Raw genomic sequence first — 25,925 nt, 5'->3', positions numbered from 1 at the left:
AAGAGTGGAATTGAGTGATTTATCGACGGATTATCGGACATTATCCCTGTCAACGTAACATGTTAATTAAGCGTAAACGATGATGCGTGAAAATGGCATGTTGCCATCGTGTCCACTATCACTTGATATGTTTTCCACGGCCAATTAGTCGGCACTCATGCATGAATAGCCACATTTTGCAGAGAGATGGTAAGTACTGGCTAGAAGATTACCACGAAATTCCCATTTCATCGACTGAAGACAGATACAACATGAAGTAATTTCATGAGCCACCTTCACGAAATTCTCACAATAAAATCTTATACTACCATGATTTGCACAATTTCATCTTCAGTCACATAAATTCGCTTATTATTTTGCAGCAGAGTTGAATACTTTATAGAATATATTTGACTATCATATTGAGTGTAGTTAATGAGCTTTCTAACTAATATTGAGTGTAGTTATTGTGCTTTATTTCAATCTCCGAAAGAGTAAACTCTGCAAGAATCCGTAGTCCCAAGTTGATTTTCAAATTTTATAATACTTTTTTTATTACATATATTGAAATAAATCATTTAAGAACGACCAATTTAATGGATTCACATTCTTATATTTAAATGTTTCAAATTTAAAAAATTTTAAAATTTTAACTTTTCCTTCTTTATTTTTCCATGTGTGAAAAATAATGTTTTTTTTTGTTTCCCGCTTACCTGTCCCCCCTTACCAAGGTCTTAGGCCTTTAGGCCTATTTTGACCAGTATCCTGTGTAGAAAATCCTTTAAAACCCAAAAACGTCCACAAAAATGAATACCAAAATCATCAATCTATAAAATTAAATTATCTCCCAAATACTGAAGAAAAACAATAAATATTTAAGACGGGAACCTTACACATTAATGGCCGTACTGTGAAAAATAATGTATTTTCAATGAAAATGCAATAGATTTTTTAATTAATGTAAAATTATATAAATCATTCCTTTTCTGTGAAATTTAAATGTATAGTAGATTTATGTGATTTTCTCTAATTTATTTTCCATTGAATGTGCTATATGTGCTTGCACATATGTCGCATAGTTTATGTTTATATAATAGTTTATCAGTTTTCTTCACTTTGATTATATCACTGACGTCTACAGAATTGAACAAGACTTAAGGTACATATATTTTTAAAGTTTTCAAATTACCAAACCTATGACTGGTATCGTAGTATTTTTATGAGTATTTTTTATGTGTTTCGGCTGAAGATGTGCTATTTATAGTTTACGTCTACTTCGACCAGTCGTATACGGACTTATGCGTTCATTACATTAAAGAGGTTCTAGGGAGCTAAGAGCTATTCCAATGAAAAACGATTATATTTTTTTTAGCACATTACTGTTCTTAAGCGCTACTGCATTATCAACTTTTCTTTGTAATGGTTCCTATCTCGATTGTTTGGTAGTTTTCGAATACAGAAGGAATTGGTAAAACAGTCGAAACAAGAACCAACACAAAGAAAAGTCGATAATGCAGAAGCAATTGAGAACAATATAGGGGAAAGTGGTCTGCCTTTGAACGAAAAATGATGTTCAAAATTTGAGATTTTTTTCAGAGTAAACTACAACAGTTTTATTTTCCACTACACCAAAAAATTCTCTTGTTCATTAAGCTTCTATGCTTACCCCATTCAGGACTCACAAGTCCTCAGTTTTTCCTGGTGAGGAACTTGAAAATGTGATGTCGATATATTCAAAGGCAGCCTGCATGGTCTGCCTTTGAATGTGGTTGGGCAGCCTTTGAATCTTAATTTTTCACTGAGAGTATTAGGGCTGTAACATTAAGTGGCCCATAATTGATTAGCATGAACCCTAATGCACTCAATAAAACCACCACTGTAGTCAAAAGTCATTATACAACAACATTTTTTACATTTTTCTGAAGCACTGTTTTTCACTTGAAAATTTGTAATAAAACGCCATTGAAGTTGCCAATTGTCAGTTTGAAACATCCCGGTCGGAGCAAGATACAGTAGAGTCTCGCTATAGTCCATATTTGGTTTCAAATTTGACACTTGGGTCGCACTATAGTCCATGTAATTTTTTTAAAATTATCAACGATTTTTAGTATTGAAATTGCTCGACGGCTTCCACTTTCTTTGCGATTGTGGTACTTGTCCTTGCTCTCTTCATTGTGGATCACAATTATCACAACTACTTAATAAAGTTTGCCAAAAATATTAAAATAATTATGCATGTCGCATACTAAAAAACATAACCTAACTTAAAATCAGTGTTTTGAAATCAACGGTCGATAAATTGTGGACTATAGAGCGATGGCTTATAGCGAGACTCTACTGTAGCATGTTATAAGTATTTGTATGATATTCGTTAGACCAAAGTAGGAGTTCTATTCTGCTTCCGGACAGGAAGCAGTCAGATGTTTCAATGTATGGAAAGACAGGATTCAAAGGCACACAACATTAAGATTCAAAGGCTGCCGCAGAGCAATATTTGCAAACTTTTATCTCCCACAAAATTTGTCTCATCTGAATCAAAATGTATTTGGAGAAATACCATCCAAGAATAACCATCTATGACTCACAATAGAAAATTTGTTCGAAAAATTATTTTGATTATGAAAAAACACATGAATTGTGGAACATCAAAATTGCAGTTTAGAGCTCAGTTTCGTTTTTCTGCCCTAGCACCTAGAAAATAAGAGCTAGGGTCTGCATTTTTTAATGACTTGTGAGGATTATGAATAGCTATCTAATAGTTAATAGAAAAGAATTTATGCTTTAAAGAAAAGTCAAAAAATTACAATATTCAAAGGCTGCCGCATTCAAAGGCAGACCACTTTCCCCTAGTGCTATATTTTAGTTCCTGGAAAAACTTGCTTCTTTCGAGCATTGTGAGTAATCAATACCGAGGGGTAACTTTCATCAAGCAAACACGCCTCAGTATGATCCGATAGGCTCTGGATTTGTGTTCTTATTAAACAAACTTTTTTTTTAACCACAGAACGCAGTTTAGTGCTTGAGACAGGAACCTTTCGTCATTAATGAAATAATCCATCCACTGATCCACAGACTCCGAAACTGATAATGAACAGATTTTATGATATGTTAAATAATATTTACCCAAAATTTAATAGTATTATTTCAAAGTTATTTTGAATGTTTTGAAAGTTTTAAGAATAACGGTAAAGCAATGGCAAACCGGTGAAAAGTGAAAAAATAACTTTGCGAAATGCGAAGATCCGGAAGCATTATATGGCGTTCACATAAGTTGGATTGCAAAACAAATTTTATTAATGAAATTCCAAGTAGGGATGCTTTTAAAACGTTCTTTCTTTATTATAAAAGTTTTTAACTCTGGGTGTTGTATAATTGTTGTTTTAATGCATTTCCGTAGAAGCAACAGTAGAAGAATAACCCTCGTTTAATTTGGGAAAAGTCTGCCAATTTGTGGCATTATTTACAAAACTACTGTGGATGATGTGAAAGAAACATGCAAAATTACTAGAGTCAGGGACCTCCAGTCCGCAGTCCGGAGTCAAGTTACACAGACAATTTATAAATACAAATATTATGTACATTGTCCACTTAAATTACTTTCAGCTGAGATTCTTTATGTTGTCTATTGTAATCGCAACAAAGACTGTACGAGTAAGAAAAACCAGAAATTAACAAATTGAGTCACATAAAGGATTCTTAAAGAAGGATGAAATCCTAGATTGCAAAACCTATCTTAGCATAAAATTAGCATTGTGAGACAGTCTTAAGCATATTTGTGATCTCGGAATGCAAATAGTTACAGGAAGAAAGAGTATTTATGAGGAAATTTTTGGACATGATTCTATTCAATGCACATTCACGTCCATGAATTATTGAACAAGTAATGGAAGAAAAGTGAGAAAGAGAATGAGAAAGATGCGATGATTGCATCGCATCGGTTCGTTGCACAGCAGATCAAAGAAAAGATCAAGTTCATGATGGTATAACTCTCTCCATGGCTGAAGATTGGTTCGAGGTTTGCATTGCTCTTACGCAAGATTGTATTATGTTTCTTGGGCCAAGTTCATTCCTTCGTGGACACACAACAATACACAACTGCAGCATTTACAGCCACTCCAGCTCCAGCCACGGAGTCTCAGCGTCTTCTCCGGCGGATGGTGACTTTTGTGTTGAAGTGCAGGTCAACAATCAGTCTCACTCCTTGCTCTTCCCTCAACACCGTGATGGCACAGTGCCGATGCTATATAATTATGGCGATCACTGGCGGATGGTGTAATGTTCAATGGGAAATTAATTTATATCGTATCTTGGAATTACTCATCATCAACATATTGAACTAATAAACTCAATTCCCAGTTTATTCCCTGAGGATTTTAACTTACATTCAATCCAAAGATGCGTCGAAAGAACATGAAGTGCAGAAGACGACAATTTCAAGAACGTCTATGTACAGAGAATTTATATTTCTACAGCTTGGGGGCAAGCATTTTAAAACTTGGAATACGTGAGAAAATCGTGCAAGAACAATAAGGCTTTAAGAATGTGGTTATAGGGCATATCTGTAGAACGTTTCCATTTGGACAACAAAGGAAGGTATATCTCTAAATACCAGAAAAAAATTCCAATTCAGTTCAAATTTGATTAATCTTCCCTTGCAAAAAATCGATTTTCGAGATTTCGATGTCGAATATTTCAAAAACTAAACTATGCTTTTTATTTAAATTTTTAGTATTTTATAGCTGAAGTCGAGACTTTTTCAACAATGGATCGCACTCCTTCTTCGATGTTCCCTAACCTGAGCTATAACCAAAAATAACTTGACCGAACTGGCTTTTCGGCCTTTATGAAATTTTAGTATATTGTATCTAACGGTGGGTCGTATCCATCTTCACTTCACCCCTCTGTACCTGACGATTACTATAACGAAATTGTCCGGATTCTATCCCTACACTGAGGGAAATCCGAAAAAGTTAAAATAACATTCCGGAAATGTTTATTTTACCCTGCAGTATTGATCCGAAATCGGTGTAAATATGACTCTTTTTAGGTGTATTAGGGGTTAAAGTTACTCTTTTTCATGTTAATTTTACCCTTAAAAAGGTGTAAAATTAACATTACAAAATGTTGATATATTTTTACATCTAAAAAGTGTTAAAATTATGAGGAAAAAAAGTTAATCGCACCCCCATTTTTTTCTCAGTGTATAGTTTATTCACCGATTTTAATGAACTTTTATTTCCTTTGTTGGTCTTCTGTGCCCAAAGTCTTTAAAATAGAAAATAACCAGTGATAAGTCCAAATAAGCTTATAGTAGCTGAGATTCTGTACAGGTGACTTCGGAGTGCGTGCAACTCGGGGTGCTTCCAATTGGAAGAAGCGGAGAAACGAATAAAATTGGATCGATGCGATTCTTTACTCCCAAAATTCAATTCACAATCTAATTTTCATGTAAATATTCCGAGTTGAAAGGACCCTGCGACACACAATTCAAGGTCGCCTGAAAAAAATCTCAGCTACCATAAGCTCATCTGGGCTTCTTATGGTTTTTACCAGCTAGTCTTAAGTCACAGGTTTCCTGAAAAAATAGATTAGGTTGGTCAGATTCATTCAAAGAGTTATGGGAAAAATATGAAATGTTAAAGTAATGTACGAAGCCTAAGAGCCTTCCCCTATACAGGGAATATTTAATCCATGATCCTAAACTCACAGTGTATAACGGCGTTATCACACTTGCACATTAAAATTTCAATGTGATTCACATTAATTGTCGCTTGTGGGCGTTCAAATATGTTATTTGTGTTTTTGAGTCACTTAATATTTGGGGTTTTTCTATTTATTGATAAAGAAGTGGACTTGGCCTGCAAAAATAAGTTTAAATTTACCTAAAGCTTAAATATTTTTCACATTAAAAAATTAAAGAGAAAATCGCATTAATTTTTCGCATTAATGCTATAAATCAATTTATATCAAATTTTGCGGGCCAAGTCTACCTTTTTGTCAACAAATAGATCAAATTTTGAATATGAAATGGTTCAAACGCACAAATTACACATTTGGACTCTCACCAGCGACAATTAATGTGAATCATAGTAAAATTTTAATGTGCAAGTGTGATAACAGAGTAATAATTTAGCCTGAGTCAATTTGTGGCTTAGGTCTGATGCCCATATTAGCTGAGACATATTCAAGTTGACAGCACAGCCGTTAGTATGATTTTTTTACCATCTCAAAAGAAGAATTTTTAACATTTTCTCGAGAATTACAATTTTCATTTGGTATATTTGTTTAATTTTACAATGCCCCTCAGCATAATGAAAAATTTTATATTATGTACTCCTTATTCTTGTCTTCCACTCACACACAATTGCCCATCCGCGGTATACGATCATGCACGTTATATAACTTTCTTTAAAAGCTCGCCCATCTTTGGATACCAATTCAGTTCTTGCAGAAGACTCATCGGCTCACATTGTGTCAGCTCTTGCGGGTTTGTTTACGCAGTGGCAGACATTTTTTCTGGCCAATATATACAAGTCTTTGCAGGCTGAAAGTTTTTAACAGTACATTGTGTAAGAATTGTAAGAGGGACAAAAAGACGTCCCTGCTCGATCGATCTTGGATATCGGGTCGAGGGAATAAATTATGGATAAGTGCTATCGGGTTTTTGACTTTGTAAAAAATGCCACACACTGACCATTCTGGAATTTTCATGGGAAGTTGGTGCGAAGCTAAGGTACTAAGTGGAAGAATCAACATCAATTGAAAATGATCCTGATCTCTGTGGTGGAATTGTGTTGAGTGGAGAAAAAAAAAGAGTTTTGTGACCAACTTGAGTTGTCTGGAGCTGGTTCTAAATCGATGGATTTGTTCTTGTGCGAGCCATCCACTGCGATCTTTTGCATAAAGTTCCTGTGTTGTTGAAGTCCAAGTGCTTGGAGTGAGAGAGTATAGTGAATAAAGGTGAAGAACTCCACGGAGTTTAATCAATGATTGTGCCTCGCGCATCGTCTTTATATATTCAAAGCTGCGAAAGAATAAAAGTGTGTTCACCGTTACTTTAATGCTGTTTATATTGATGTACAATCGGAAGAACAGCAATTCAATGATATTCATATCTTTGGCAAATGCGATCGGTGATTTTTATCTTGAAAGAGGAGTCATCATGTCATTTGTGTGATTTTTTATTTTATTTTTTTATATTTAATCTGGTGTAAATTTGCGAATTTCTCTTAAGGGAACAAAAGTTGAATTTGTGCTTAAGAGTGGGTTTGCAATTAACAATGTGTTTGTGCAACGAAAGCGACAAAATGCAAAATTGGTGGCAAAAGAAGATGATGGTTAAGATGGCAAAAACATTATCTTTGTTTCCTCTTAAGCTCTTCCTCATCTTAATTGGCTTCCTCGTCGTCACACCCATACACGGCTATAGAGTTCTGAGTCGAGAATTATGTGAGTAACTTATGGTGGTCCGTAATGTATAAGAAATTGCCTCAACTAATTCATTAAGCAGTAAAACTGATCAATGAACTCGCTAATTTACCCTCCACATAAATTGTTTATTCTTCTCTGCAAAAATATAATGAATGGGTATTGTCGTGATTTTACAGTTACACCCGTTTTCAACTGATAATTCACCTGAGATTGTAGCATGTTCGCCACGATCGCATGGTTCTTCTTTTTTTTTGTACCTGGGAAATTTTCTCAAGATGATGCGGAATTTAGAAAAATTCTATACCCTCCAGATAAGGACCCGCAAATGGTTCACGTACAAAATCATCATCTCTTAATTGCTCAATTTGCACACAAATCGCAAATTCAACCAAAGACCCGTTGTACGTTGAATTGTATGATCTTTCCCGAAATAAAACCATCCAACTGACGTGAGAAGACCTCCCTCTCCAGATTTCAAATGTATCACGGTAATTTTTCTCCAGAGAGCTTTATGAAATAGAGAAATGAATGAAGATGATCTTACCCACTAGAATACATTCATTTTCTCACATTCTTCGAGAGAATTAAACAATTTACAGACAACTGTCGAGAATCTTCAGGAGAATTCAAACAATGGCAAAGCCATATCAAAACATAAACATCTTCCGGATTGTATTTGATTTATCCCACAATGTTTTCTGTGATGGATAAGTTCTTTTTAGAAGTCTTACTCCAACAAAAAAATTGACCAAAGTACCTCATATTAAAGAAAATTTGAAAAGAACGCTGAAGAGATTAGTATACCATTTGAGGTTGTGTTAATAATTTCATCAACAAGAAAATGTTCTCACTTGAATTTTAATTGGTTTTAAAACATAGTGTTATTATATTGAGGAAAGAACAAAAAATAATGATCTTCAATAAATCTTCTACTGAATAATAATTTAATAGACCAATAGACTTATTTCTATAAAATAATTTTGAAATTAGGTCGAAATTTTATTAGGCTAATATAAAAAAAAAACAGTAAAAACTTCTTAGTAAATATTTAAATTTGGACAGTTTCATCAGCATTACCTCAATTCGGAAGAGTTTAAAAAATGATTTAGGTCAGCAGAAAAGTAAATTCTGGTTAGTTAGAAAAATGTTGACCGTTTGTAATTTTAGAACTTTCTCAGCAGAAAAATTTATAAGTTTTGATAAACGGAAACCAAACTATATTTCGTTTTCTCTACTATCATCCCAGATAATGATTAGACTAATATTTTTGTAGATTTAATTAAATTACTGACCAAAATAACTTTTAACTGAACAACACTGAATCAGAACACAACGTTTGAAAAAGTAAGAGAAACCAATTTCGATTTCACGAAATTTTCCTGATCTACAAAATGTGCCGAAGCCATAAATTGGCTTAAATCAATTTTCAATGCCTTTAGCACACCTTTTAGATCAGATAAATTTCATAAAGTCAAAATTCACATCCCTTTCTTTCTTAAAAGCTTTGCATATGTCTATCTTACTCTTTCGCTCTCTTCTTCTTCTTTTTTTGAACATCCTACTAAATTAAATTTAGTTCAACCCAAATTTGAAACCGAAAAGCCTTCTAGAGAGAAAGGAATGTGAATTTTTCTGATCTAAATGGTGTGTCTAAGGGTTAAAATTGATTTATTACTGACCTGTACTTTACTGATCAAAAACGATATTGTATTGGTCAAAATTAAGTAATTTACTAGCCAAAATAAATTTTCTTATAGGTCAAAAATTTATTATCTATCCAAATAAATTATTTCTTTATTGAACAAAATCGAATTTTTACTCAAAATTGATCTTTACTGGTACAAATTGTTTTTTTTGTCAATGTTCAAAATTGACTTCTTACTAATTAAAGTTTTTATGGCTCCGACATGCCTTTGAGATCAGGAAAATTTCATAAAATCAAAATTGACATTCTTTTGTTTCTTAAAAGTTTATCATATGTCTATCCTACTCTACTGCGCTCTTTTGCATATCACACCAAATTAAATTTTGTTCAGTCCAATTTTGAGTCCGAAAGAATAGGATAGACTTATGCAATATTTTTTGACAAGGACACGACCTGGAATTTTGTTTTCATAAAATTTTACTGATCCAAAATTTGTACCAGAGGCATTATCGACTAAAATCTAATTTTATTTATTAGAACTGGTTTTCACTGACTGAAATATATTTTCTACTGAACTAAATTTTTATTCTTAACCATCCGACCTTACTATTTTTCTAATCAAATTCGATTTTTATATTAACTGAAAATACAATTTTACTAATCAACCTGATTTTTATAAACTTGCCAAGGGAATTTTTACTAGTAGGAAAAGGCGCGCTACCTCCAGACAACTCAAGCTCCGAATACCCATTTTTTTTAATATGTCATAAATGCATTTGATCCATTTTAGTATTAAATTTTAATAATAAATAATAAAATAATGCTGGCGCAACATTCCATGAAGGAACAAGGATTTCCCGCAAGGGGATTTCCAGACATGCATTATTATTTTTTTCTTGTACGTGATGAGGTTGTCAGTCCCATGCCCGTGGAATCAAGTGCAGTGAAGCTCACTGGATGCAATCCGAACACCTTTAACGCCAGAAAAATTCCTGGTGACCTAAAGGGGATTCGAACCCAGGACACTTGCATCATAGAGCGAGTGCTCTACCACTTAACCCATTGAGTGCCCTCTTAAATTTTAAGTAGAGTCTAATGTCTCAAATCTTCTGAAAAGAGTCATAGATCAAATCCATTAAGGCCGTAGAAAAAAATTGAATTGACCGAAGCTTGAGTCGTCCGAAGGTAGCGCCTTCCCCAACTCCTTACTAAAAGGGACAGATAATCCTAATCGGCTTATGTAGGTCAGATTCTTAACGTGAGCTAACTCGGAGTGCATGCAAATTCGATTTAGAGCTGAATTTGGGAGACGCCATTCAGTTATCTTGAATCAAATTCGTGAAATTATACAAATTTTGTATTTAAACCAAAATATCAAAGATTTGGATGGAGTGACAGAAAAGTGATATATGGGTGAAATGTAGACCAGAATGTACTCTATAATTTTCCTATAGAACATGATCTCATCGATTACTCAGAAGCCAAGATAAGCGAGGTTTTTTGTTTCTTAACTCGTTTTTTCATCCAGAGTTCCCCAAGTAGTCATTTGTTGAACTTCAACTATATCAAGGAATTGTTGTATTTTGTGGGACTTTCCATTTAAAACCCTATTTTAAGTGTCTTGGTGGAGTAGAGGCAGTCAAATTGGCATCTGAGTGATTTCAAAGCATTATTATGGGAAAAATCAATTTTTTCACACTTAAACGGCAAAATCGAAGTGATAGCGTAGTCTGAGCGGAAAATGATGTAAGGACGAAATGTAGAGACAAATGTGCTCTACAATTATGTCGAAGTAATCATCAAAATCGGTTTAGCGACAGTCGAGATAATTGAGGTTATGTGATATTGAAATTGGTTTTTCGACTGTGGCGCCCCTGGTGTTGGTCCCACAAAGTTCAAATGTTCTAGAAAGTTGTAGCATTTGATGAGATCTTTCGTTTAAGCCCTCATTCATCAAAATCGGTCACATAGAACCGGAGATATGATTTTTTGAATTTTGTGAACTTTGACCCCTCATATCTCCGGTTCTATTGAAACCACAGCGCGCATACGCACCATTTTGGAAACGTCCTAGACTGGACTATAACATACTAAAATTTCATTAACTTGCACAATGCCGTTTTTGAGAAAAGTGACTTTGAATTTCGATGAATTTTGACGCTATCACAGCGCCACCTGTGGTGACTTTTTGAACTTCCATCTGAAAGTGCTCATCGAGACGAAACCAAAAAGGTAAAATATAGGTCGATATGTTAATTAGAACCGGAGATAGAGGCCGGTCAATGTTCGAACTTTGACCCCTTATAGCTCGGGTCAGGGGTTATGGATCGACTTAAGGTTTTTTTTGTTTGATAGGTATAATCAACGGCTACAACATACTAAAATTTCAGCCCGCTGCACAATGGAATTTTTGAGTTATTTAACTTTTAAGATTTAAAAATTTTCTTTTTAATAATAGCGCCCCTAGCGGTGGTTTTATGAACTTGCGATGTTAGAAGGGGAAGTGGCATTTCACGAGAGCTTTCCAAAAAGCCCTCACTTTTTAAATTCTGACAATTAGAACCGGAGTTATGGCCATTTTAAGAAATTTTTTTTGGACCCTTATAGCTCGGGTCTGGGGGGTCAGGGGACCTTAAGTTTGGTATTGATGGAAAGCTCTAAGGCCCAGCTATAACATACTAAAATTTGAGCCCGCTCGATGCCATAGGGGCGGAGCTATTGAGAAAACAAAAAAAGGGGGGTCTTCAAAATGGCGGAAGGAGGGGTGGGGGGTGGGGGGTCAATGCACCAAGTTGCAATTTTCACCCGATATATAACCTTTGCCGAAAACCGCAAGTCGATATCTTTTTTAGTTTAGGAGCTATTAAGCTCCAAAGAGCGGCCGGCCGGCCGGCCGGCCGGGAACGTAAAATAGCCACATATATATTCGTGATCAGGAAGTGCTGAAACACATTTTGGCCAAATTTGAGGTCGATCGGACGACATGAAATTTTGTTAGGATTATAGTAGGTGAGATTGTTAAGAATCTCACCTAATACTGAACATTAAATGTTTTTACCATATTCTTCATATTTGTAGAATTAAGTGCAAAAAAATGTGACTTTAATACCCTTTTGAGAATCATAACAGAGAAAAAGAATGGACAAACCATTATTATGATTATGACACAGTAAAACATTAATGTACATTAATTATCACTTGTATACTTTTGTAGGAAGATTATGTTTAATTATAGGGATGGTATCACACTACACATAAAAATTTTATGACAATTCTCAATTGTCTTTAATAAGATTTTAAATGGGAAATTTTTGTCTTGAATTCACTTGAGTTTTAGAGTTCCATTTAGTTTTTGAATTTAATGCGTTTCTTCGTAACTCCTAGTAAATTTACTTATTCTTCGTCTTCGCATGTGTAGTTTTTGCTAATTTTTATTTCTCCTGATATGATATAAAATTTTAAGACTCTTCTTACAATTCTCAACAAAATTCTATTAATTTTAAATTGCATAAAATAATTTGTAAATGGACTTTGAAAAAGGAATCTAAAATTGAAATAATAAATTATTTACTTCTTCATTTTCGCATGTGCAGTTTTTGCTAAATTTTATTTTTCTCCATGTGGTAGCTCAATAATTTAGTGAATTTTAAGACTCTCTTCGCAATTCTCACACTGGTAAAAATAAAAGGGTCAAATTGACCCTTTTCAAAAGGATGGATCGTATTTGACCCTTTGAAAGGTTCACTTTTGTATCTCTTGAAATTTAGTATGCACATTTATCACGAATAATCATGTTTTATTGTAAACTTATTACTGATATCATATTTCTCTCATCTGAGCGAACACCAAAGATCACTTTTTCATTGTTTTTTTATTCGTTTATTCCGGAATTAAATAGATGTCAAAACCGTGACCCTTTCGAAGGGTACCTGGTGACCCTTTCAAAGAGTCAAATATGATCCATCCTTTGGAAAAGGGTCAATTTGACCCTTTTATTTTTACCAGTGCAACAAAACACTATTAATTTTAAATTTGTATAAAATATTTTATATATGAACTCTGAGAAAAAATGCCAGAATTGAAATAACAAATTATAGTTAATATATTACTATTTCTCTTAATAAAAGCAGTTTTGTATATAATTCTAAAAAAAATATCTATGAAATTTAAAGTTATTTACCCGGTATACACTCTAGACCTAAAACAACTGGTTTTGTTCATATTTCACAAAAATTACTTTTTCCTATTTCTTTTGTTAATTCAATCACATCACCAAGTTAATTTTCAGCAAACTTTCAGAAGCAAGACCTGACTATTTACTTATGCTAAGGAATTTGTAAAAGACTTCAAACAGTTTCTGATTTAAAAGAGAAGCTTCACATTCGTGCTTATCTATAATTTATAATGCTTCTTTTTTCTTAATTGTTATTGCAGATTGAATGAAATGAACTTTTTATTATCAATAACACTTATGTACAACTGAGAGGAGTGTTGTGTTAATTGGTTTGTTCAAAACAAGATTGAAAAGAGGACTTATTTACCTTCTTGAAGAATTTTGCTGAGTGTTGAAGAATAACAAAATGCTTGGTTGAAGTACAAATAATAAAGAATCATCCGACACTTTCTTCATTTTTCATAGTGTCTCGGTAACTGTTTAAGAAACATTCCTTCAGTTCCCTTCTTAATCATATTCTGATCAGGTAGCATATGCCCTGATAGAGTCTTGTGGTCGAGCTATTTATGTAATTCACATGTCGTCCAAAGAAGCAATGGGTCTGCAGAGGTTGAAAGAAATGGAGGCTTCTCCTTATTTATAATAGGTGGGGAGAATCTCAAATATTTGGTTGTCTTATTTCAATTTCAACACCATTTGCGGGAGCGCGAAGAAGTGTGAGAAAGATATAAGAAACTCGTTTTAATTCACCATGGGAATTTTCATTGAGAATTCTTTTTAATAAATACGCGCCAATTTCAGATGTGCTCGGAGGCGTTTGCACAACCGAGATTTACCGCCGTGCCTGTGCTATTTACCTCTATTTGTGTCACTCTCCTTTTGCCCTCGTGGGCGACCTATTCGCTCACCTGGTGCTTATGTATGCTCCTTCCGCTTTTGGCCATCTCAACTGGGCTCATTCACCTTTGTTTTTCAGTACCTGGATGCTATCACAATGGGACGAGGTATGGAGAAGGATCTATGGTACCCACACTTGAGCCCTGTCTTAGCTGTAAGTGTTCCAATCGTATCCTCACCTGCGCCCTCAAAGTCTGCCCAGAACAACCCATTCCACCACCAAGAGGATGCATTCTGGTTCAACACAAAACCAGCTGCTGCCCACACATGACCTGCAGAAAGTTCAATAGTAAACCCTTGACCGAGACCGACAGGAGAGTGGTTAATTTTCTCAATGACTTTGAGAGTGAACAGAAGATTATCCAGCAAAAATATGGAGATCTCTCAGATGGAAACTCAAACTTTTTGAGACGATCAGAGAGCACAGAAGATGAGAATGATAACAGTAAGTTGATGTTTCTACCACAATATTGATCATTAATCATGAGAAGCTTTATTAGAGAATGATTGTGATAGTGAGAGTGATGTTGAGAGCAACATTAAAACCATTATTCATGCTGATCAAACTGTTAATTTTGGTGAAAGTCTTAAATATCAAGAAAATTCCTACCTTTATTCACTTTTTCTTAATTAACAGAGCATAAATAGAATTTTCATTAGATTACTCTTCATTTAGAAGATTATAATTTTATTTATAAAATTTATATTGTTTAAAATTTCAACAGGAGAAAGTGTCTAAGCATCGTAATGACTAAATTTTTCCTTTCTCAATAAATGTGAAAATTTAGTTATTTTAATTTAATTATTTAAATGCTAAATTTAATTATTTCTGTTTTCTTCTAGTATGCATCCAGAATGGCACAATTTATATGCCAGGCTCTGCCATGACATCCTCCAGTCTTTGTTCCTACTGCTACTGCATTGGTGGAAAGCAGAAGTGCGTGAAGCCCAAATGCCTCCTTCCAGCCCTTGCAGATTGCACTCCAGTTTTCATTGAGTCCAATTGTTGTCCAGTTCGATACGACTGTTCAGAAAGAAAATCCATTAAGAATAACTTACCGCCCAGGAAGAAGATCACCAACAAACACTACATGCGTAATGTGACAATGATGGCAAGAGGAAGTGGATGCTTTGTCAATGGTATCCTTCACACTGAAGGTCATCGACTACCTAAGGATCCAGAGAATCCCTGTGAGATATGCTACTGCATTCGTGGAAAGCGGAAATGCACACCACAAAAGTGCTCGCCAGAGATAAAAAATTGCATCCCGATGATACCACCTGGCCAGTGTTGCCCATCGAGCTACAATTGCGACAATCAGGAAGAAAAGGGCAGACAGTTTGACTTATTTTCCATTCTCTTTGGAGATGATGATGTGAATGCAACAGAAGTGGCTGGAGAAGAAATTCTGAGTACAACTGAAGTGCCAGGAAATGCAGAGTCTACCAGTGAAAAGAGTTTCTTCGATGTCCTGAGAGAAGGATTGGATTTTGTAGATGCTCATGAGCACAAAGTCAATGCTTTGCTCAGTAAGAATGAAACGAAAGATAAGATCAATAGCACTAATTCCGTGTTTGAAATTCTCGATATTCATCCAGAATCTGACACGTATTATGACTATGAAGATGATGAGGAGACGAGTGGAAAGAACAGCACCTCTCACAATACAACACGACATAGTGAAACCACAACAGTTGCAGCGACGACAGTTGATGATAAAAGTGAGATTAGCAGAGTGGCATCGACAACTATTGGAGATGAGAATATCGAAACATCGACGATTAGCGAGGAATTCAGCACAATTGGAGATATTGAATCTCCCGCAAGTACAATTGCATCTGATACCACGGAGATTGAGGTGCAAACCACAGAACTTGATCAAATCATCACAACCATTAGCACGGATGAAACTCAAGTGCCTATCAATTCAACCACTAATGGACCTCCACAGGTCACCGAGGTCACTCAAAGAGACGATGCAATTACAGAAATATTCACGATGGTCACGGAATTGAGCACAGAGACTGCGGACATTGAAATAACGACGGATTCTGAGAGTACTACTGAAACGACTGAAACTGTTGAGAAGACAACAGAGATTGATAAGCCAGATACTAAAAATGATGAAGAATCTCTGCTGCCAGAAACATCATCCCCAACACTCTCTTCCACAACAGAAAATATACTATCAGCTTTGTTCAATGGATTGGCCAGTATACTTGACAAAGACACCAATAAGACAAAGATTAATAGGAATTCTACAACAGAAGCAACAACTCAACAAAAGAATCTTACCACAATTTCTTCAATAGATAGGATCGATGATGAATCTTTTACAGTACCTCCAACCCCTTCTTTGACTCCCAAGCCAGAAACTCAACCTGTGGTTATTGATTCGAACCCTTCAATTCTTGAAACCGACTACCATTACGACTACAGTGAACCAACCCTTCCGCCTAGTCTTCCCAATTTAAAGATCATCCCCTTCCTCCCTGCGGATGCGGTCAAGAACAACCGAAAAAAGGTAGTCCCGGCTTACGAGTACTACTCCAAACACGATCCTACCCTCTATCCACCAGTTGCCGTCGGAGAGAAGAGGATCGACTACGCACCCTCCTACACTCAAGAAAACTTCAACTTTGACCCTACAGCTTATCCCTCCATTACTGAATCCTTTGACAATCTCAATTACGATTATGTGGCTGAAGGGGAAAAGCATCCAATTGTGGGTTATGGAAACTACGCAGGAGTTGTTCCGGTGTACAAGAATTCACCTTCCGGTGAATTTGAAGGGGAGGCTCCGATCTTCAACTTCGAACAGATGAAAGGATTCTCCCCACCGAAGGAGACTGAAGGTAAAATCGATGTCCTTAAAGTCAAAAACTTTTTTTTACACGAGAACTCTTATTTTCAGGAGGTTTTGTACCAAAGGAACCCCACAAAGACAACTTCTATTACGATGCATTCAGGACGACAAATTTCGTTGTAGATCTCACCACTGAGATCCCCCCACCGAAACCCAACAATCTTCTTCCGCCAGATCCATTTAAGAATGTTATTCGAACAGAACCACCACCTGATTTGCATTCCCTGATTGAGGACAAAGAGAAATTGCTGCTGAATCGAGTTATTATCAACGGAACACTGCAGAATGACTTTGACCGGGAAATTATCTCAATTACCACCGATGGTACCGTAACAGATGATGATGCAAGTACGGATAGCAAAAATAATGTCACAGAAGATAGTATTCGGGAAAATATGGAGGAAATTGTCACAGAAGTTGTGGGTGTCTCAAAATCTACCACTGAGTCTCCAGGAGGATTTTTCGATGGAATCTTTGGGTTTCTATTCAAAGATGACCCACCTGAAGAGGAAGAAATAACAACACCAAATCCCATGACTCACTTTAAGTTGCCAGAGATTGACTATGAGTCAATGAAGGTGCCAGAATTTAAGAATCTCTCCAAAGAGGTAGAAATCCCAGCAATTCTCCTTAACAATGCTACTGTGGACCATAAAGAAAACCCTAATGAGAATGTCACGGTTATTCGCGATATTCTTATTGACCTTCTGGATAATGGTGCAGAGGAGAAAGAAACTGAGAAAATTCCAACGACGTCTGAGGCATCAATGAAGCCTCACAATCGTCTCAGTGTTCCACACTTAACACCCAGTCTCCAGCTCAATCCCATTCGATCGAGTTTAGATCTGGTGATCCCACACAGAAATGACGATGACAACTACAATCCAGACAGTTACCAAATCCTCCCTGAGGATTCCAGTATCTCCAATACGGAATCCTTTGTTGTGAATCCCGTGGATGTGAGTCAATTGAAGCAGCATCAGTCAGAAGGGGAGACGCAAATCTTCACGAAACCCATCATTAGTAGTGCCCAGGATCCCGTAGGACTTCTCAAGCTGGCCGGCTGCAATATCTACGGGAGGATGTATCGTGTGGGGAGAATCATATCGGAACTGTCGGGACCATGTTTAGAATGTAAATGCACAGAAGTTGGGGTTCACTGCACCCCTCTTGATTGCTAAGTGTACTCCTTAAAACTTTTTCTTCAACTAACACCATGGTTTCTAGGAAATTTGATCTAAATTCCACGAGGCATCTCAAGGTGACGCCACTAAGTCCCCAAGTGAAAAGATTACTTACTCCATTGACCCCTTCTCTTATCGCTTTATCACAAGAGACCGGCCCACTTTTTAGCGGTCAAAATAGTAGCGATAATTTGGGTGATTTCAAACTTGCACAGATTGCAGAAGTATTTTTTTTACATTCCTTAATATTTACTCAATCAGTATCTTTTGCGAGCAAGGTTTTCCTAAATCAGTACCTATTAAATAGGTTTTGAGAATTCCAATGGCTAAATATGTTGAAAGTGGTTCAATACATCAAATCAATCGGTACAAAGAATTTTATTACTTGATCTTTTAATTGTGGCAAAGTATTATTTGCTCGATAAATACCAATATTTCGGTTAAGTGATTCATTTTCGGTTTTTAATTTGCAGTGAATTGTTCTGGATTCTAAATCTTATCGAAGCACTGAAAGTTTAAAACTCTTCCAACCTAACTGATAAGGAAATGCGCTCAGCAAAACTTTTTTAACTTTTAACCTGAAGAAACTGTTATTAGGAATATTTCTAGTGAATTATCGGGCGTAGCTGAAGTATCCATTTGGAAAATTAAAGACATATTCGAAAATGAAGAAAAGAAAAAAATCATTGTAGTCATTTTTGCGCAACATGACAAAAAATGACACTTAATACCCAATTCTAAAGAAGTTGTATAAAGCACGAGAAGCTTATACAGGCTTCAGACCTAAGGCTTAACCACATGGCTTAATCCGTCTAAACCCTTATCAGACAAAATTTTTTAGGAAATTGATGTTTAGGTTTGGATATTGAGGGCAAATTATCCAATAGATTTTAAAAATCAGGAAAATTGTTTCTTATTTACATTTTTGAGACCTTCGAAAACTCGCTAAACCTCTAGTCTGAGCCCGGCATTATGGTACTTGAGATTCTGGTAAATTTCGATATTGTATGAGTTCGAGTACAGTGAGAGAAAGGCGGCCTATCGTTGAAAAGTCTTTATCTATATACTACATTCTAAAATTCCATCAAAATCGGTTTATAATGGTACCAAAATGATACAAATACGGTTTTTAAACTCAAGATTTAACCCAATTTTCATTGGTCTCGAAATACCATAACAACCAATTATATAGGTTTTTCAAAATGTATTGAATCATAGAAGTTGTTCAGTAGAAAAAGGGTCTATCGTGTCTCTTGTCTTTCCCTTCAAAACAGTCCTTTTTTCTGAGCACCTCAGTCGTCCTTAATATCTAATCCTATGTTCAGCTTCAATTAATTTAAATAATACGCCCATATTACCTGATATCAGCATTTACCTTTTGCTTTTGCTGCGATATCCAAAAATAAAAACATTTCCAAAATTTTCATATTCATGTACCATGTAGATCCGACTTTATCCACTTTTAAATCCTCAGACACTGATGAGACTTAGTGCAAAAATTTCATCACTCATTACAATCACTATAACAATGTCTGCAAGATTAATCGTGGGAAAATGTCTGGTCTGTTGGTTTAATTTGGTTTAGAAAGAAAAAGTTAATCCAGTAGCTAGAGAGACTTTCGACATAACCGATAAGAGAATTCCAAAAAGAACGCTATAATTCAACATGAAGATAATGTTCGATGTCTTAACAGTGACGCTTATAAACATTTCCATGCCATTTCATACCTTGTTTGGAAATTTATGATCAAATTTTTTGATGAACCATTCCATCTGATGGGGATAATCTCTAACTCTCTTAAAATGAATAAAAGAAGGAGAAGCAACAAAAATGTGGTATTGGAACTATAACCTATTTCTAACAGTAAATTTTATTGTATAAGATTTTTCAGAATGATTCCCTAAAAATAAACTTAAGAAATAAATCTGCTCATGGCAGTTAAAATAACTCTCAGCGTATTTCAATCACAAGAAATCACACACGACTCGCGTGCGACCACACGAGGCTGCCTGTGAAACTAGCAAGCAACCAGGTGAGATAGATGGCACCTGTGGTATATCGTAAGCGTTTGAATGTTGTTCCTCTGTTTGTGGCTGACCGGAAGAGAGCTGTTCCCAAGAAGAGACCAGAAATTGCTCCCAGGATATGCGCAGAGACGCCTATTTTGGGCAAATCACCATACGCAACGTGAATGAGGGTGTAGATAATGTCACTGGTACACAGTATGATAACACAGATAATCCGATAGAAGCGATAGGAGAGGCTCTTGAAGTTAATCACCGTGTGTGGGATATGACTTATCAGGACACTGTAGATTCCTGCAGAGGCTCCAATCAACAGGATATTAGGCTCAAAGACAGATGTTCCAAGAGCACCCGCCACAGCTCCTCCAAAGTACACAAGAAAAACTCTCCAGTGACCTTGTTCGTGCTCCAGTGGAATTCCCAGAAAAATCTGGTAACAATAAGAAAAAAAAATATACATATAATTTTACTTTAGAAAAGCATTGACGCAGAAGGCATCAAAAATGGAATTTTCTTGTGGACTTTCAAATTTATTTCTGAATAACAAATTTGATTTATTTAAATGTCGCAAATTGCTCTAATTCTAGTCGCAAAACAGAACTTTGTCACACAAAAATTTATTTTTAGAAGTCAATGGTCTTAAATACAAACTTGGGAAAAATATCACGTCACTGTGATCGATATAATAATTATTCATTAATTCCAATACTTTTGAGTGCTAAAGATGATATTATTGTGAATACCATCAACTTTTATGCTTTTTTTTAAAGGAAACCAACAATTCAAACGTGGGATGAAGAAAGTCGTTTAAGACCATTTGATGGCAAAATTAAAATTGATGGTGCAAAACTTGATTGGATACTACTATTCCCAAATTTAGCAATCTCTTATTTATCACCTGGTAAAATTTATTACTTCTCAAAATACATGATTGATTGATTCTTAATGAGAGAAAGAATTGCTTTCTTCATCTCATAAAATATCTAAAGATTCCGTTCTACAATGTTCAAAAAAAAAACCTTCCACTATTTTATTGTATACGAGTATAATTTTTTACGGGTTTACATATTACAATTTTTTATTTGAGGGTCACAATGATTTGTTTTTTTATTGTATTATGTAAAATGCTTTAAAAGAACAACTTTTAGAAAAGTGTACTCCAGCCTTTGTGAATGTTCTACGCCAATGATAGTTCTAATAATTTTCCTTGGCTCTCATATTAAAGCTTTTAATATTATCTGAAAATAATACAGAGCACAAAGTGCTGCAGAAGATTCAGCAGATTAATCAGTAAAATGGTCAGAAAAAATCTATATCTAGAAAAATGAAACTGAAATCACAAATTAGTAACACAATAAAATAGAAATATTTTCTTGACTAAAAAACTGAAATACACCTATTGGTACCGCAGATGCGGTTGACTATGCACTCAGGGGGTGACTTTACACCCCTGCTGTTCATAAGCTTTTCTTTAATTGTAACATTTAAGGATGATCTCTCGACCATCCTTATACCCTTATGGTCTCTGGGCTTCATTGAAGTGATAGAATTTTAAAAAAAAGTTTTACTATATAGAATTCGGTCGATAACTTGATGCTAATAGAGAAAACACGGAATTTCGACCTGGTTCTTCTGGAAGGAGCTATAGAGCTCCGAAACGTTGGCTAAAGGATAAAGGAGTAGAAAAACCAGATAGAAATTCGATGTTTTCTCTATTTGCATTAAAGAAATAGCAGGGGTTCAAATCACCCCCGGAATGTAAAGTCACTCATATCTACACAGAGAAAAGTATTTCGTAAAACTGATCGTAAATATTTGTGAATTCCTACTGAGGACTTACGAAATGCTCGTAAATCGCATAATCCAGAAAAAAGTTCGTAAACGTTTGTACTTTTTTCATAAACATTTTTCGTAACAAGATCATTTCATTCTCATTTCATTTTATTTTATTGAGGGGTTTTCGTCATTATTGGCGATTCCTCTACATGATCATTTAATGAGAATTTTTTATTCTTTTACAAACATTTGTTCGTAAATATTCGAGAACACAAAAAAATTTTTGTAAAATTTCATTATTCTGATAGCTGATTCGGTTACTTTTTGGTGGTTGAATTGAAATACGGGTTTTGACCTGGTTATGATTTATTCCTTTTCGGCTCTTTAAGACGTTTCGGAAATTTTTTATCCCCTTCTAGAAATCTACAAATTCATCAAAAAAACATTTAAGAAAAAAAAACAAATAAAACTTAATATGGATCATTCTGGAGCAAAAATTACACACATGAAAACTTGTACCCACGTCACGATCTATATCATTTTGGATAAGAAATTTCAATACCTATTTTTATAAGGAAGATCAGATATTTATAAAAAAAAGTAATATTGTTTGTATTTTATTAGATACACTTAATAAATTTTAATATTTTCATAAAACTGTCAATAAGTATTCCCTGTCAAACATGAGTTCCTTTAACCCTTCTGCACAAATTCTCAGAGAAATTTCACAAGAAATTGATCCTTCACAAATTTTCTTTTCTGATGTTTATACATTTGAATCCTTTAATTTATACTGCTTCAAATATAGCATACCAAAACCAAACCAAAATAGCCAAGAAGTAAGGAGTACCTGGGGTAAAATGTGACAAGTCAAAAATTTTAAAATTTGATGTCTTCACTGAGAAAAAAATAGGCTACGATTGACTTTTTTTCGTCACAACTTTTAACACTTTTCGGGTGTAAAATACATATATCAACATTTTTTAATGTTAATTTTTACACCTTTTGAGGTTAAAATCAACATGAAAAAAGGGTAACTTTTAACCCATAATACACCTAAAAAGGGTAATATTTACATCGATTTCAGATCAATACTGCAGGGTAAAATTAACATTTCTGGCATGTTATTTTGACTTTTTCGGATTTCTCTCAGTCAGTGTTCTAGTGAAATGAAACTAAAGCGTCATATTTTTACCTATTGCTAATATGGGCTTCTTTGAATATGAAAAGAATAAATCTATAACTTTTCCCTTTTTTTAAATTTCGTCCTTAATGTTGATTTTGATCGATTTATTTGCATTTTGGTTCATTGTAAATGTTACTAGAATAATTAGGATCCTTCAAACGCGAATCCGTTGTACATTTTGAGACTTTCCGTGGGACTGTTCCTCGAGATATTTGTTAATGACTATTTCAGGTAAAATATTCCGCAATAATATTTTTCGTATTTGGAACTAGAGATAAAATTTCAATAACAACGTGTTTAAATTTAAAAAATAAGGCTGGCTATAACAACTATATATGTGTAGCTGTAGTGTATAAGTACTTTGTCCATTTAACCAAAAATAAATAGAAATTTCCTCAAAAAATAGTAAATAGAATTAACTTTCAAACTTTATAAACTTTTTTATCAAAAACATAAAATAAACGCAAACATTTTAAATATTACTTTTTAAATCTAGACTCTAAAAATGTGACCCGATTAATAGATTTTCCTTTCACGTGAATTAATAGTCGAGCTTAATTACTTATTTAATTAGACATTAATAGTTTTTGTATATATCGCAATACTGACCACCATAATAATTTTCACAAAATAGGAGAACATCAATGGTTTTTTCAAGTTAGGGGAAAGTGAAGCAGTTTTGAATTAAGGAACTTTTGAAATTGGGCTTTTTCGCTTATTTTTAAATGGAACTAAAAATTATCATAATACAATTTGATTGCACAATTGGTTTGTGGAGCAAAATTCTATAATGATAAGGTCAAGTTCCATTTGAAAATAAGAGAAAAAAGCCCAATTTCAAAACTGTCCTAATTCAAAGATGCCCCATTTTCTCCTAGAGAAGAATAAATTGTTAAGGATTTTTAATCTGAAAAATCAACAAAATTAATAGAAAAAATTGTTCATTTCTTATAAAACTCTTTTGGATGAAGTTAAATTGCATATAGAAGTAAAAGGTACACATGAAAAAAGTATTTTCGCCCTTTTCTGCAGGTAATTTAAAAAAGCAACATATTGGATTTTATGGTGTATATTTATGTCCCATCATGTTCTTGTCTGTTTGCTGGCATCACAGAATTTCAATCATACCTTAAATATCTTAGCCGAATGTTTGTATGAGGGCTAAAAGCACCTCTTTGTATTTAAGACATCATTGAAGGTAAGGCATTCCGTAAATCATAAACTTATTTCTCAACCTTCTATACCATATACCATTTGCTTGGCTTTGTTGATAATTTGTGTAACATCTTCCGCGGAAAATCAATTAAAAGAAAAGTATAGTGTTTACCTGAATTACAACATTGAGTGCGAGGTGGACTGAATTCTGGTGAAGGAGTGTATAGGACAGAAGCCTCCAGATCTCCACAATGCGATGTGGTGAGAAGACCAGCAGTCGGAAAAATTCATCTCTGTCCAGAATGAATAACCATATCTGCGGAGAATGATGAGAATGTGCGTGAAAAGACAACAAATCAGCGTGAAGAGATAATTATTGATTTTTTCTCATGTTAATGTTGCGGAAACACATGCCGAGAATTTTAGGCTATTTTTAACATCAGTTAAAATATTTTCACGCGCACAAGGGGGTTGAAAATTTCATTGATGGACTGAATGTGCAAAGGAAGAATTTTTTTTTTATTGCTCCCAGATTGGAAAATTCCGCATAGCCCAAAAAGAAATTAAATGAAAATGTCACGACATTTTGTATATAGAAATAGATCGCGAAATTATCTCAATTGGGGGGCTATTTCTGTGGGGCGAAGAGATATCGATAAGCTCAGGTGATAATTACCTGAAGGACACTTGTCACAGCTAAAATCCACGGGATGTACTGTCGTATGTGCATCCAGATATCAGAGGCTGATAATGGTTCTGGGTAATGAGGTTCCAGTGCCTCATCCTCCTCATAGATCTCCACAAGGTGGGCACAAGGAGCATCTTTGTGACTGTGAATTGGAGCCTTTATCTGGCTATTTTTGGTTTCTTTATTGCTGAAGGTGTTGCTCATTAAAGTGGCTACTAAACTCATCCTTTTCCCCATTCTTGGACCCTCCCCGCCATCGGAAAAACTACTCTTCTTCTTTTTAGCTTCCTTCTCCTCCCGCTCATCATCGTCTTCTGCTGGCATAGCTGGATAGAGGCTATAGTCCATCTTTGTCTTCTCAGGAACCAAATGCAAATCTTCAATACTGTTCTTTTGCTCCTCAGACGGCAATTCAGGAATCTTTGCTATTGAAAATCTCCTTCCAGCACTTCCATCAATTCTCAGACCACGAACTGTCTCAGGTGTCCAGGAATCCGTTGAAGGAGTATGATTTAAAACTGCAGCAGCCGAAGCTCTCCTACCTCGCCGTCCTTTGCGCGGAAAATCCTTTAGAGGAGGCAGGTCAGACATTTTCCAGCTTTTTTGCTCACAATTTCACAAACACTTCTCTTTGTCCTAAATTAATTTGCAACAGTTACAGTGCTTTTGCCACCTTAAACCTCCCACGGATCTCTAGTATATTTCTCACACCTCTGTGAACACTGACCATCCGCTCCCGTTGACGACTGAGACACAACTGAGGTGTTATCTTTCAATCTGCGGGCTTTTTCTCCACAACTCACCTCCGCACAAATTGTCTGGGTGATATCCACTGGATTTATTGCTCAAGCTCGTAGAAAATTGACTAATTGCCTCATCTTTTGTCGTTCAAATGGATAATACCGATTAAGAATCCCC

At 35.1% G+C, this 25,925-nt stretch overlaps 2 protein-coding genes across 2 annotated transcripts; one reads left to right on the top strand and one right to left on the bottom strand.

The window, feature by feature from the left end:
* The first annotated feature begins 92 nt into the window (after positions 1-92).
* On the top strand, positions 93-20,125 carry LOC129806686 (uncharacterized). The gene is made up of 5 exons (XM_055855455.1): positions 93-189; positions 4,042-4,251; positions 14,206-14,571; positions 14,970-16,982; positions 17,042-20,125. The coding sequence occupies exons 1-5, from the start codon at positions 93-95 to the stop codon at positions 18,172-18,174; spliced, it is 3,819 nt and encodes a 1,272-aa protein (XP_055711430.1). The 3' UTR covers positions 18,175-20,125.
* LOC129805529 (protein rhomboid-like) lies at positions 20,033-25,925 on the bottom strand. The gene is made up of 3 exons (XM_055853496.1): positions 24,996-25,925; positions 24,492-24,635; positions 20,033-20,632 (listed from the first exon to the last, which is right to left on the bottom strand). Exons 1-3 carry the CDS (start codon positions 25,596-25,598, stop codon positions 20,153-20,155), a joined length of 1,227 nt encoding a protein of 408 aa, XP_055709471.1. The 5' UTR covers positions 25,599-25,925; the 3' UTR covers positions 20,033-20,152.

This window comes from Phlebotomus papatasi, chromosome 3, assembly GCF_024763615.1.
Source record: "Phlebotomus papatasi isolate M1 chromosome 3, Ppap_2.1, whole genome shotgun sequence".
NCBI lineage: Eukaryota > Metazoa > Arthropoda > Insecta > Diptera > Psychodidae > Phlebotomus > Phlebotomus papatasi.
Note: the sequence above shows the minus strand (reverse complement) of the source record. Positions and strands in the feature narration are given on the sequence as shown.

Excerpts from the sequence above, each read along its gene's own strand:
- LOC129806686 (XM_055855455.1), top strand. The coding sequence starts at position 93 with ATGGCATGTTGCCATCGTGTCCACTATCACTTGATATGTTTTCCACGG. Across the intron at positions 190-4,041 it reads CCACATTTTGCAGAGAGATG|TTCATTCCTTCGTGGACACA; the intron begins GTAAGTACTGGC and ends TCTTGGGCCAAG. Across the intron at positions 4,252-14,205 it reads GGCGATCACTGGCGGATGGT|TACCTGGATGCTATCACAAT; the intron begins GTAATGTTCAAT and ends TTTGTTTTTCAG.
- LOC129805529 (XM_055853496.1), bottom strand. The coding sequence starts at position 25,598 with ATGTCTGACCTGCCTCCTCTAAAGGATTTTCCGCGCAAAGGACGGCGA. Across the intron at positions 24,636-24,995 it reads CTGTGACAAGTGTCCTTCAG|ATATGGTTATTCATTCTGGA; the intron begins GTAATTATCACC and ends CATTCTCCGCAG. Across the intron at positions 20,633-24,491 it reads CACTCAATGTTGTAATTCAG|ATTTTTCTGGGAATTCCACT; the intron begins GTAAACACTATA and ends TATTGTTACCAG.